At 39.9% G+C, this 13,992-nt stretch overlaps 1 protein-coding gene across 2 annotated transcripts in view; it reads right to left on the reverse strand.

Annotated features, from left to right (window-relative positions):
* Window positions 1-13,992, reverse strand: part of LOC130919331 (collagen alpha-1(XXIV) chain-like) — a 128,068-nt gene that overhangs the window by 11,155 nt on the left and 102,921 nt on the right. The window contains exons 44-49 of one of the 2 annotated variants that reach the window (XM_057841930.1): window positions 11,268-11,321; window positions 10,639-10,692; window positions 9,357-9,410; window positions 5,100-5,207; window positions 2,805-2,912; window positions 2,511-2,618 (exon numbers count right to left, since the gene is read on the reverse strand). In XM_057841930.1, coding sequence (XP_057697913.1) covers window positions 2,511-2,618; window positions 2,805-2,912; window positions 5,100-5,207; window positions 9,357-9,410; window positions 10,639-10,692; window positions 11,268-11,321 — 486 coding nt within the window. The remainder of the gene's footprint in view (window positions 1-2,510; window positions 2,619-2,804; window positions 2,913-5,099; window positions 5,208-9,356; window positions 9,411-10,638; window positions 10,693-11,267; window positions 11,322-13,992) is intronic. The other variant, XM_057841931.1, reaches the window with a different exon arrangement.

Raw genomic sequence — 13,992 nt, forward strand, 5'->3', positions numbered from 1 at the left:
TCATTTTACACCCTCATCACTCTACAGCGCTATGTTTCACAGATTAAATAAAGCCTATATGTTAGACATGTTAGCCACGCATCGACAGTGGTCTTAATAGAAACCTAGCCCTCCGTAGGGCTAACGTTACGTACGTGAGCGAGTGACAGTAACGTTAATCTTATTTATTAGCGCTGAGAAGTGTACTGCTTTAAGATGGTGGCTGTTTACTAACACCGCTGACTCTGTCATTTCGCATCTAATTCAACATAACTGTGATATCTATGAGACACATCAGATGCTACCTGCTACCACCGCATCATGCGGGCTAGTTTTTAGCAACGACGGCGTAGTTTGTAACGGCTGTCGGCTGCAGAAAGTTTTTTTTATTTTTTATTTTATTGTGTTTTTTTTTTTTTTTTACTGATCTGACCAAAGCACATGGTCCCAGTTAAGCCTGGGACCGTGTGTATTTTTGTGTGAGACCAAGATTGAGCTTTTTGGGAACAAACACTAAGTGGGTCTGGCATGCCACGAAAGATGTGCATGCTGAAAAGCACCTCATACCCACTGTGAAGTATGGGGGTGGGTCAGTGATGCTGTGGGGCTGTTTCGCTTCCAAAGGCCCTGGGAACCTTGTTAGGGTGCATGGCATCATGAATGCTTGAAATACCAGGACATTTTAAATCAAAATCTGTTGCCCTCTGCCCGAAAGCTGAAGATGGGTCGTCACTTGGTCTTTCAGCAAGACAATGACCCAAAACATATGGCCAAAGCTACACAGAAATGGTTCACCAGACACAAAATCAAGCTCCTCCCATGGCCATCTCAGTCCCCAGACCTTGTTTTGTTGGCAAAATGGGGTTGTACAAAGTATTAACATCAGGGGTGCTAATAATTGTGATACACATTATTTGATGTCAAATAATTTTTTCTTTATGTGGGATTTATTCCCCACTGAATGAATGCACTTGTATTGAAGATTGGATCTTTCTCCTTTTTTCCATTAAGGTCCCATATTATTTGAATAAAAAAAAAAATATATATTTTAGAAGCTAAAAAACATATCTTTTTCAGGGGTGCCAATAATTATGGGGGGCACTGCATATTATTATTATTCCAATTTTTATTCATAATTTATTTGTTTTGATCTGTGGAATTGCTATTTGCAATAGTACCAGCAGTATGTATTAAGAATTTACTGTAGGTTTTTGGGCTGTGGAACGAATTAATGGAATTATAATTATTCTTATGGGAAAATCCTGCTCGACATACGACCATTTCGACTTACAAACAAGGTCCTGGAACGAATTAACTTCGTATGTACTGATACCACTGTTTACTGTTTTTTTAATATATATATTTTTAATTTATTAAAAACCCGATCCTTTTCACCAGATTCCGATCGTCTGAAAAATGGCACGATCGGCCCGATTTCCGATCACGTGATGGGATCGGGACATCCCTATGACAAACAGTTCACTCTCACATTTATACAAATGGGCAAATGGCATACATCAAATTTCAAACCATGTATTATTTAGGAATGTGAGAGAAAGCCAGAGTGCCTGAAGAACGGCCATTTAAGCACAGGGTGGAAATCAGAATTAAATACACATTTGCCAGAGGCAAGATGCCAATCCTGAGGCAGAAGGGGTAACCATTCATTTACCCTGCTCCCACGAAATATAATGAGTAATTATGTAAGTAATAATGGCTTCACTTTTAACGTATAGTATTAACTAAATTGTTGAATAAAAACATCATTTAGGGGCATTCAACTTTTGCTTTAACCCATTGGTTCTTAACCTGGGTTAGATCGAACCCCTGGGGTTCGGTGACTAAATCTAAGGCAGCGGTCTCAAACCGACTCCACAAAGGGCCGCAGTGGGTCCTGGTTTTTGTTCCAACAGATCCAGCACAAACAGTTCAACCAATGAGGTTTCTACTAACATAAGCAGCACCTGATTGCAATCAACTGATTACACTTGTAAGAAACCAGATTGGTGAAAAGGTATTTGTCTCGTTTGGTTGGAATGAAATCCAGTACCCCCTGCGGCCCTTTGAGGACCGGTTTGAGACCACTGATCTAAGGGGTTCGGCGAAGGTAAAGAAACGCAAAGCCCTATTTTCGTAGGCTGATTAAATCTAGGCAAAGTGGCTTTTTAGACCAGGTTTTGGACTGGTTTGCTCCCAATTCACATTTCTTTCAACTGCTAGTCCTCGATCTGATGGGAGGAGGAACTGGTTTGCTCAGTGCAAGGTTGACTCGCACTTGGTATGAGGGAATACAACAATGGGCAGCGTGGTCTTAAATTTTAACCTGTTTATAAAACATGCTGTCAACATGACAAGAATTTTGAACCAGAATTTGCTAAATTATTGGCTTGCTAGCTTAGATATATTGGTTTTGATTTTTATTATCTAATTCCGAAGGGTTCGGGGAATCAACATGTGAAACTTGTGGGGTTCGGTACCTTTAGCAAGGTTAAGAACCACTGCTTTAACCTGACCTATGTGCCAGTACTCACTGGTTGCCCTTTGGGTCCTGTCTCACCCGTCATGCCCTGGTCACCTGTAGCCCCTTCCATCCCTCTGAGACCTTGTAATCCCCGATCTCCTGGAAGGCCAATCACCCCCTGGACCAATAAAAGAAGTAACAATGTCAGCAAAGTGCGCACATTTTCTTTCTTAAAACAAGTGTTGAATAATTTTTTTAAAAAAATCACTATATATACTGTATATATCTCCAGTATATACATACATACACACACATACACACAAATTAGCGGTACATATATACGTATTTGTGCTGTTATTTTCACCTTTTGCCCAGGTGTCCCAGGTTCTCCAGGTGATCCTGGGAGTCCAACACTTCCCTGAGGACCTGGACGTCCAGCAGGACCCACCGGTCCTATCAAGCCTCGCTCGCCCTAAAAACAGCCCGCAATTTAGAATTGGCAAAATATTACTTGGTCTGAAATCTAATGTGCACGCTGATCTGAATGATTGATTTAAAAGTGTTGATTAGAAAAATAAATATATTATGTTGGCAACATGAGTACAGTTTCTACACAGTTTCTACAGTTTCTACATGATTGTGTCCTGCAAATGACTAGAAACCAGTTCAGTGCTGGTCTGCCTTTCGTCATAAGCAAGCTGGGATAGTCCCCAGTACACTGCGACCCTTAACAGACTAAGTAGTGTTAAAAAGAGACAGACAGATTAGATGGCGTCTTGAATGTTACAGCAAATCACATTGTTCTCTGGAGTATGTGCATGGTTCTAAATCACGATGTTGATGTCTAGCCTTCCCTCCCGGTCATAGTTCGTTTTGACGATAGTCTCCCAAAAGTGAATACTAATCCGGGCTGCCTGTCACCGAATTGCTTTCTCACGATGCAGACGAAAGACGTTTCCTACTCCATCAGCAGTGTGGTGAGGCACAATGAAGTGAATGATATTAGAATAACAGATTGAGTGGGTCATCACTTCACATATGGCTTCTATTCCTCAATCAACAAGATGAAAGTGGATAAGCCTCAATGAACCTACTTGGAATTTGTAAGTTGAACCACAAAAGTGCATGCACTGGGAAGCTTTGCATAAGAAGCGTTGCACTGCTTCTGATGTTAATTAAACCATGTTATTTAATGAAAACTGAACAGGAATGCCTGCTTAGGACTTATACAAACTCAAGCAGGAGTACTAATAAAGGGACTGTGAAACAGTAAACCTGCCATTAATTAACCTGCCAAAGATTAAACGTTCAACATTTACCTATTGCAGCCACAACACAATACATATAATACAATACAATAAAAAACATACAGAAGATATGCGCATTCATATTGTATAGGGTGATGAAAATGGCAAAAATCAAGGTGAAACTGTATGTTAGACAAACAGACAGATAGATAATTCCCAATAATTGTGCAAAACAAACTGTGTGGATGTTTGCCTACAAGTCTTAAGTAAGGACTTAAAGAAGGTGTTTGACCATGTGCCTTGGGGAGTCCTATAGAGCAGGGGTTCCCAACCTATTCCACTAAGGCACACTGTGGGTGCAGGATTTCATTCTTACCAAACAAGATGACAACACTTTTTCCCCAATCTGGTGTTTTACAAGTGCAATCAGTTGATTGCAGTCAGGTGTGGCTTGTTTTAGCAGAAGCCTCATTGGTTCAACTGTCTCTGCTGGATCGGCTGGAACAAAAACCAGGACCCACAGTGTGCCTTGAGGACTGGGTTGAAAACCCCTGCTATAGAGCATGCTTCAGGAGTATGGCGCACCAGGCGTCTTACTGCAGGTTGTTTTCAGTCCCTTTTGTGTGATGCTGGAATTGGGTCCGCATTTCTGGATTTGATTCCAATGAAGGTTGGACTCTGTTAGCCTAGGCTGTTTGGGATTCTGTTCATACCCTATATGGAAAAAATGTTTAGGTGCAGCCGAGGCGTTGAAGGCGTCTGGTTGTGTTGCCTCAGCACTGCATCTCTGCTTTTTGCAGATGTTGTGGTTCTGTTGGCTTCATCAAGTCACAACTTCCTACACTCGTGGGAGCGATTTGCAACAAATTGTTAAGCGGTTAGTATGAAAATCAGCAATTCCAAACAATGGTTCTTAGTTGGAAAAGGGTGCAATAACCTATCCAAGTCAGAGATGAGGCCTTGCACCAAACTTCAAGCATCTCAGGGACTTGCTAACGAGAGACAGAAGATTGGGACGTGAGCCTGGGCAGGGGATTGGGACAGGTTCTTCGGTTATGTAGACTCTGTATCGGTGTGCTGTGCTAAAGAAGGAGCTGAGCCAAAGGGCAAAGCTCACAATTTACAAGTCGATCTATGTTCCTAGTACCCTTACCTATGATCAAAAGCTATGGGTCGTGAGTGAAAAAAAGAAGATCCCAGATACAAGCAGCCAAAATTTGCAGGGGTTCTGGGCTCTACCTACGGGATACTGGAGAGACGATTTCTCCAGGCTGGCCTGGGAATGCCTCAGTGTCCCCCGGAAGAGTTGGACAAAGTGGCTGGTAAAAGGGAAGTCTAAGCTTCCCTGCTGAAGCTGCTGCCCCAATTATCAGACCTTGGGTAAACCGAGGAGGATGGATGGCTATAAGTACCTGTCGTCCTTGTTTTCCCGGTAATCCTGGTAAGCCAGTGAGTCCTGAAGGACCATCAGTTCCGGGGTAACCCTTCATGCCTTTGGGTCCAGGTAAACCCAATGGCCCCTGCACAATATTAATACAAACATTTTCAATATTCTGTAAAACAAACATTTTCTTTTCTTATACTAATTATCATTTCGTTTTGTTTTATTTTAAATTACAATGCACTGAAGAAACTTTGCCTGGTACCAGTGGTTACTACAGTTTCAGAATATATCCTATTCACAATCACTAACTTCGAGTGGTGCTCATAAATTACATGTTATATACCCTGGCAGAATTTGTGGGATATTGCAAATTTTTGGGATACTATAACTAGTCATGTCAATTTATTCATTAATTAATTTGTTTTTATTTTTAAGGACTAATGGTCACGAGTAGCCCTTTTTGATTTTATATTAAAGGTGTTAGGGTGTGTTTCCTTAAATCATAAAATAATCATAAAATAATGGAATATTACAAAATAATTGTTTCTAAGTGCGATTTCTTGGAAGTACTTTCTTTTGCACACACTGTGGTGATCAAAATTAAATATAATAAAATTCTAAAAGTGATTGGGGCAGCCACGTGCAGTTCAGATTGCGCAGCGAGCAAATCGGCAGGATTCAGATCTCTTTTGAACGCTGACACTAGAACAGTGGTTATTAACCTGGGTTCGGTCGAACCCTAGGGGTTCGGTGAGTTGGTCTCAGGGGTTCGGTGGTGCCTCTGCTGCTGAAGTCAAGACACACCAACTCATCATGTCTATACACAATGGCATGCCACGTCTGGCTATCACTGGCTGCAGATAATCATGTGACATTGCTTGGCCAAACATTGTTGTAAGTAAGTTAGTGCTGCAAGTAAGTTAGTGAACTCAGGAGTGATCAAACGTGTGAATGTCATCGTAGTATGTCGTCAAATTACTTTCTACATATTCTAATCCATACTAACTATGTCAAGCAAAAAAGAAAGTGGTCAAACAGATATGTACTAAGCCTGAACAATATATCGTTTAAACATCGCCATCGCGATGTGTGCATGCGCGATAGTCCCATCGCAAGGACGCGCGACAGTTTTTTTTTTTTTTTTTCTCCAATCCACAAACCTTTGATCTGCTTCATTCGCTCGCACAGCCTCTCTCATTCCCTTTCCCAGCGCTCAGTCACTCTGGCACTTGCTTATTAAAGTTAACGATGGCTTTGATCTGGTCAAAGAAACTGGGCAGCAATCTGTCAATCATCGTTTAACTTGTTAAACAGTTTCTGCAAAGAAGTGCGGGCTGGAATTAATGTGTGTGTCTGTGGGGGGAGAATGTCGAGACGTTCGAGACATACAGTGCCTTGCAAAAGTATTCGGCCCCCTTGAACCTTGTAACCTTTCGCCAAATTTCAGGCTTCAAATATAAAGATATAAAATTTTAATTTTTTTGTCAAGAATCAACAACAAGGGGGACACAATCGTGAAGTGGAACAAAATGTATTGGCTAATTTAAACTTTTTTAATAAATAAAAAACTGAAAAGTGGGGCGTGCAATATTATTCGGCCCCCTTGCGTTAATACTTTGTAGCGCCACCTTTTGCTCCAATTACAGCTGCAAGTCGCTTGGGGTATGTTTCTATCAGTTTTGCACATCGAGAGACTGACATTCTTGCCCATTCTTCCTTGCAAAACAGCTCGAGCTCAGTGAGGTTGGATGGAGAGTGTTTGTGAACAGCAGTCTTCAGCTCTTTCCACAGATTCTCGATTGGATTCAGGTCTGGACTTTGACTTAGCCATTCTAACACCTGGATACGTTTATTTTTGAACCATTCCATTGTTGATTTGGCTTTATGTTTTGGATCATTGTCCTGTTGGAAGATAAATCTCCGTCCCAGTCTCAGGTCTTGTGCAGATACCAACAGGTTTTCTTCCAGAATGTTCCTGTATTTGGCTGCATCCATCTTCCCGTCAATTTTAACCATCTTCCCTGTCCCTGCTGAAGAAAAGCAGGCCCAAACCATGATGCTGCCACCACCATGTTTGACAGTGGGGATGGTGTGTTCAGCGTGATGAGCTGTGTTGCTTTTACGCCAAACATATCGTTTTGCATTGTGGCCAAAAAGTTCAATTTTGGTTTCATCTGACCAGAGCACCTTCTTCCACATGTTTGGTGTGTCTCCCAGGTGGCTTGTGGCAAACTTTAAACGAGACTTTTTATGGATATCTTTGAGAAATGGCTTTCTTCTTGCCACTCTTCCATATAGGCCAGATTTGTGCAGTGTACGACTGATTGTTGTTCTATGGACAGACTCTCCCACCTCAGCTGTAGATCTCTGCAGTTGATCCAGAGTGATCATGGGCCTCTTGGCTGCATCTCTGATCAGTTTTCTCCTTGTTTGAGAAGAAAGTTTGGAAGGACGGCCGGGTCTTGGTAGATTTGCAGTGGTCTGATGCTCCTTCCATTTCAATATGATGGCTTGCACAGTGCTCCTTGAGATGTTTAAAGCTTGGGAAATCTTTTTGTATCCAAATCCAGCTTTAAACTTCTCCACAACAGTATCTCGGACCTGCCTGGTGTGTTCCTTGGTTTTCATAATGCTCTCTGCACTTTAAACAGAACCCTGAGACTATCACAGAGCAGGTGCATTTATACGGAGACTTGATTACACACAGGTGGATTCTATTTATCATCATCTGTCATTTAGGACAACATTGGATCACTCAGAGATCCTCACTGAACTTCTGGAGTGAGTTTGCTGCACTGAAAGTAAAGGGGCCGAATAATATTGCACGCCCCACTTTTCAGTTTTTTATTTGTTAAAAAGTTTAAATTATCCAATAAATGTTGTTCCACTTCACGATTGTGTCCCACTTGTTGTTGATTCTTGACAAAAAAATTAAATTTCATATCTTTATGTTTGAAGCCTGAAATGTGGCGAGAGGTTGCAAGATTCAAGGGGGCCGAATACTTTTGCAAGGCACTGTATAAAATAAACGCCAAAAATTATTATGAGGAGTTTGTAATTTCTACATGTCACTCCAAAAGTCACAGCCATGTTAGGTAAACAGAAGCATTTAATAAAGCCAAGCATTTTTCGACTACAGTACTTTACTCTTGTTTAAAAATGATTCAGTGGGACAGTTATGTTTAAAACTGATCATAATTATTACATTTGAAGTGTTCAAAAAGCATTTATTAATAAGTATATATATATATATATATATATATATATATATATATACATACACATTTTTAAAAATCATACTTTGGGGGAAAAAAGTGAGAAAAAACATGTCTTATATGTATCTCTTTCCAGTGCTAGATCTGGATAAATACATTGAGCACGCACACACACACACACACACACACACACACACACACAAAAAATGGGTGGGGGGGGTTGCTACTTCGCGGTTTTTCACTTATCGCGGCGGGTGCTGGTCCCTCTTAACCGCGAAAAACGATGGAATACTGTACACTGTGGTCATGATGAGTCATCCAAAGTCTTTCCAAACAGTTATTCAAGTCATCTAGTAAAAATTTATTTTAGAAAATATATATATCTATATTTTTTTTAATATCGCAATATAATATCGCAACATATCGCAAACCCCCAAAAAATCGCATCAATAGTTTTTTCGAATATCGTTCAGGCCTAATATGTACAATAATGATTCTCATGTATCACGGAATGACATGCATGATTTGCAATGTCACATTGAGCAACTCTAGCCTCGCACTAGCAAAACTAAAGCAACACTTCGAGAAGCTGCATGGAGATCGGGAATATAAGAACACAAAGCTTGCTGAATTCAAAGTGGAGAGTGCCAGATTTGATGATTAGTCCAATCTGCCTGCTTTTGGATTTGTAGCCATAACAAACCGGACCTCACAGCATCATATGAAGTTGCGTACCTATGGTAATCGCAGAGCAGGTATGTAATTTTTTGTGAGTTCATGCACTATGTTGGTTTTGTTCAACACGGTTCATCTTGTGCACCAGGAGAAAAACAATGTCTTGACTTAAAATAAATAAATAAATAAATAAATAATTTTACACTAAAGTAGTGTTCGATGAATGCGCATATGAAACTGGTTGGGTTCAGTAGCTCCAACAAGGTTAAGAACCACTGCACTAGAAGATAAATATGCCTGACAATCAGCGCCGACCTAGCCTGAGGCTCCCGATTCTGGGAATAGTCGTTAGATCACCCGATCCTCGTGTAGTGCAAGGCCCATCTGATACTCACTTCAACTCCAGGAGCTCCATTCAACCCCCTTGATCCTTTCTTTCCTGCTGTGCCCTGAACAAACAGACAAATACGGGGAAACAAACAAGTGCAGACATTCAGAAAAACACATGGTTATGTATTTTACAAGCAGCTCAATGAACAAAGGATTTTAAAAAAAAAACTGTGTCTAATGTGAGCCTGGTGTAGAAACATGACATTGTTTTGTTGACCCAAAAGACGGGAAGTCTTTACTAGATACAGCGGTGTATACATTTTCAAAACAACACAACTAAGTAGCACGTTTTAAAATACAAACACACTCTGTCAGGAGTAAACATGATTGTACTAGCCAAAGAAAAAAAGAAGAATCATAAAACAGATCACAGGAAAACAAAAAAGACACTACACCCCGAGAAAAAGGAGAAAAGCCTTGAAGTAGGGATGACCATGCATGAAAATTGGCAGACCAATACATTTCTGCTTTCTTATTTCTTTTGACTGTATTTTCTCCAACTAAGAGCTACAGTATTTCCATCAGGTGTCTCTTTTTAAAAGCGAGGCAGTTTTTTTCCCCTTTGAATAAAACCCAACATTGAGGTTAGCCATGAAGCCCAAAAGCACAATAAACCTCTATAAAAATAAATCTATAAGGACTATTGCTTGGTGACAGGAAAAAATACATCGTAATTTTTAGACTAGAAGTTACTAGAAGCCAAAGAATTAGCAAATAAGACTTCTTTATTTTTGGTGAGTCTGTTTTATGTGAGATAACATTATTTGTTTAAGACCCAGAAAGAAAAACCTGGAAAAAGAATTTTCAGTCTACACAAAAAATATAAAAGAATTGGCCACAGTGCCCTGGAGATATTTACATTATTATTTCATTTTTAATTTCTGTTTTGAAGTGCAAGAAATTAGCAACTCTATACATTGCTTAAAAAAAATGCCGTTTGAATTACACACGTATATGGCCTCATTCTTGCTTTATTTTGTAAAGCCACATTATGATGAATTAGTGCAAATGGCTGCCCAGCTACTGACTGGCAACCAGTTCAAGGTGTAATCTACCTTTAACCCGATGTCAACTAAGTTCCAGCAACCCTGAACAGGATAAGCAGTGTTGAAAATGGACGGCTCCAACACGGAGAGTCAGACTGTTTGGCGTCATTTTCATTTGGTGTTCCGTGATGTACCATGTTTATGTATGTAAAATCATGCCCTGAATGTCAAGTGAGGCTCTCTTTAACACATTTATTTTACCTAATTTCAGTCTACATTACTAGGACTTTCACAAACTTACCAGAGCTCCCATCTCTCCTTTAGGACCTGGCATTCCTGTCATACCTGGTGATCCCTGAATCAAAGGATGAAAATAATTGGATCATTAATTTTCCTGACATAAAAAATACATATTTTGGCACATACAAACATAAAACACATGGGCATAAGCAAAAATAATTGGGTAACTTCCTAAGATGTTTTATTTTCTTGGTTCTTAAGTAAGCAAGTCCAAAATGAACTACGAACACTCGGCTCACTCCCTAAATCTCTTGTCAGCCCAGAGACATGAAAAGCACACCTTGGAAGGTGGAAAAGCGCTATATAAGTATAACACCATTTACCATTTACAACAGAAGAGAGCACATGCCCTCTACTTGATAACTTGGAACCTACAGGCAATTAAGTAAAGTAATCAGCCCTGAGACAAATAAATTAATAAATCGGGCTCTGAGGATCGACGCATATACAGTACGTACATCCCTAGAATGTACCTACCAAATTGCATTCTGATCCATCCACGAATAATGGAGGATTAGCCATTTTAGTTAGTGGTCTCCCCAAGAAGAACAAGAATAAAGGTGTTTTTTTTAACCTACAAATGTCTTTAACAAAATCAACTTAATTTGTTGCAGAGGTTTACTGACTTACAGGTAGGCCCGGTGGTCCCACAGCCCCACGAGATCCAGTGATACCGATGTGTCCCTGAAAAATAATTTAAGTGTTACTCACCTAGGCTAGCTAGCTATTTATGACTATGACTCACGTACTAATGTGATATTTATTGATATACTGGGGAATTTGAAAGTTCATGTTAAACTTTGTAACCTTTTCAAAATGTTATTACTCATTTGCACAAAATTTACTATAATAATGACTATGATATATATTACCTGTAAATACACAAAAATTAATTTCATTAAATTGAAGTACCGACCGGTATATACTGTAGTTTCATTTTTATGAACAAAAATCTCTTTGCAAAATTTCTGGAAGATAGCAAATGTTTAAATACCAGCAGGTATGTGTATGTATATACTAGTATATTTATATCATAGACTTCATAATACTTGACATGACACAGGGCGCAGGGCCGATTCTTAGGGGGCCTATTTTTAAAAACTTCAAATTGTATCACAAAAGTGAGTACACCCCTCGTATTTCTGCAGATATTTAAGTCTATCTTTTCATGGGACAACACTGACAAAATGACACTTTTACACAATGAAAAGTAGTCTGTGTGCAGCTTATATAATAGAGTTAATTTATTTTCCCCTCAAAATATTGCCATTAACATCTAAACACCTGGCAAAAAAAAAAGTAAGTACACCCCTATGAAAAAATGCACATCCCTAAATGTCCAAATTGAGTACTGCTTGTCATTTTCCCTCCAAAATGTCATGTGACTCATTACAGGAGTGCTGTCAGGATTGCTGCAGAGATTGAAGAGGTGGGGGGTCAGCCTGTTAGTGCTCAGATCATACGCCGTAGTCTACATCAAATTGGTGTGCATGGCTGTCACCCCAGGAGGAATACGAATACGGTACACAAGTTGTTGGCGTGGCCGTCAAAGCTGACTGAGTGGGAACACAGACAAACACAGACAAAGAGCTTTTTCCATTGAAAATTCTTGTGAATAAATGCTTAAATCCCTGTATTTTATATATTTATAGACGTAAAACAGTCTCTACTCTTCGTAAAAGCAAAAAAAAAAAAAAAACGTGCAGTTAGCGTTTATTTTACGTAAATATGTCAAAGTACAATGCTATTCTGTTAGTGAATGAGGCAAGCAGCCGCCTAATGTAAACAGAGCTTTTCCAGTGAAAATTCTTGTGAATAAATGCTTAAATCACTAAATTCTTTATAGATATGGACGTAAAAGAGTTCGATTCTTGGTTGAAAGTTGAAAGCAGTTGGCAGTTTTTTAACGTAAATATTGCGAGGTATAATGCCAATGCCGAAGCGGCTAGTACCTCCCATTGATTTTTTTTCAGAAGGTTTCAAGATGCATGCATGGTAGAATAATTACCTTGAATCCTCGAACAAATCACTCCTCAAACAATGCTTCTTGTTAGTATGCGGTCCAGCTTTCATACTTTTTAAATGTAAATCCAGTTTTGTGCCCGCTTTATGTGTGAGAGTTTTCACTGTCATCGACTTCTAATACAGTGTGTTAAATAAGTATTTAGTCAACCACCAATTGTGCAAGTTCTCCTACTTGAAAAGGTTAGAGGCCTGTAATTGTCAACATGGGTAAACCTCAACCATGAGAGACAGAATGTGTAAAAAAAAAAAAAAAAAAAAAAAAAAACAGAAAATCACATTGTTTGATTTTAAAAGAATTTATTTCCAAATTAGAGTGGAAAATAAGTATTTGGTCACATACAAACAAGCAAGATTTCTGGCTGTCAAAGAGGTCTAACTTCATCTAACGAGGTCTAACGAGACTCCACTCGTTACCTGTATTAATGGCACCTGTTTAAACTCATTATCGGTATAAAAGACACCTGTCCACAATCTCAGTCAGTCACACTCACAACTCCACTGTGGCAAAGACCAAAGAGCTGTCAAAGGACACCAGAGACAAAATTGCAGACCTGCACCAGGCTGGGAAGACTGAATCTGCAATAGGTAAAACGCTTGGTGTAAAGAAATCAACTGTGGGAGCAATTATTAGAAAATGGAAGACATACAAGACCACTGATAATCTCCCTCGATCTGGGGCTCCATGCAAGATCTCACCCCGTGGTGTCAAAATGATAACAAGAACGGTGAGCAAAATTCCCAGAACCACACGAGGGGATCTAGTGAATGACCTACAGAGAGCTGGGACCACAGTAACAAAGGCTACTATCAGTAACACAATGTGCCGCCAGGGACTCAAATCCTGCACTGCCAGATGTGTCCCCCTGCTGAAGAAAGTACACGTCCAGGCTTGTCTGCGGTTCGCTAGAGAGCATTTGGATGATCCAGAAGAGGACTGGGAGAATGTATTATGGTCAGATGAAACCAAAATAGAACTTTCTGCTAGAAACACAGGTTCTCGTGTTTGGAAGAGAAAGAATACTGAATTGCATCCGAAGAACATCATACCCACTGTGACGCATGGGGGTGGAAACATCATGCTTTGGGGCTGTTTTTCTGCAAAGGGACCAGGACGACTGATCTGTGTAAAGGAAAGAATGAATGGGGCTATATATTGAGGGATGTTCAGTGAAAATCTCCTTCCATCAGCAAGGGCATTGAAGATGAGAGGTGGCTGTGTCTTTCAGCATGACAATGATCCCAAACACACAGCCAGGGCAACAAAGGAGTGGCTTCGTAAGAAGCATTTCAAGGTCCTGGAGTGGCCTAGCCAGTCTCCAGATCTCAACTC

Source organism: Corythoichthys intestinalis, chromosome 7 (assembly GCF_030265065.1).
Source record: "Corythoichthys intestinalis isolate RoL2023-P3 chromosome 7, ASM3026506v1, whole genome shotgun sequence".
Taxonomy (NCBI): Eukaryota; Metazoa; Chordata; class Actinopteri; order Syngnathiformes; family Syngnathidae; genus Corythoichthys; species Corythoichthys intestinalis.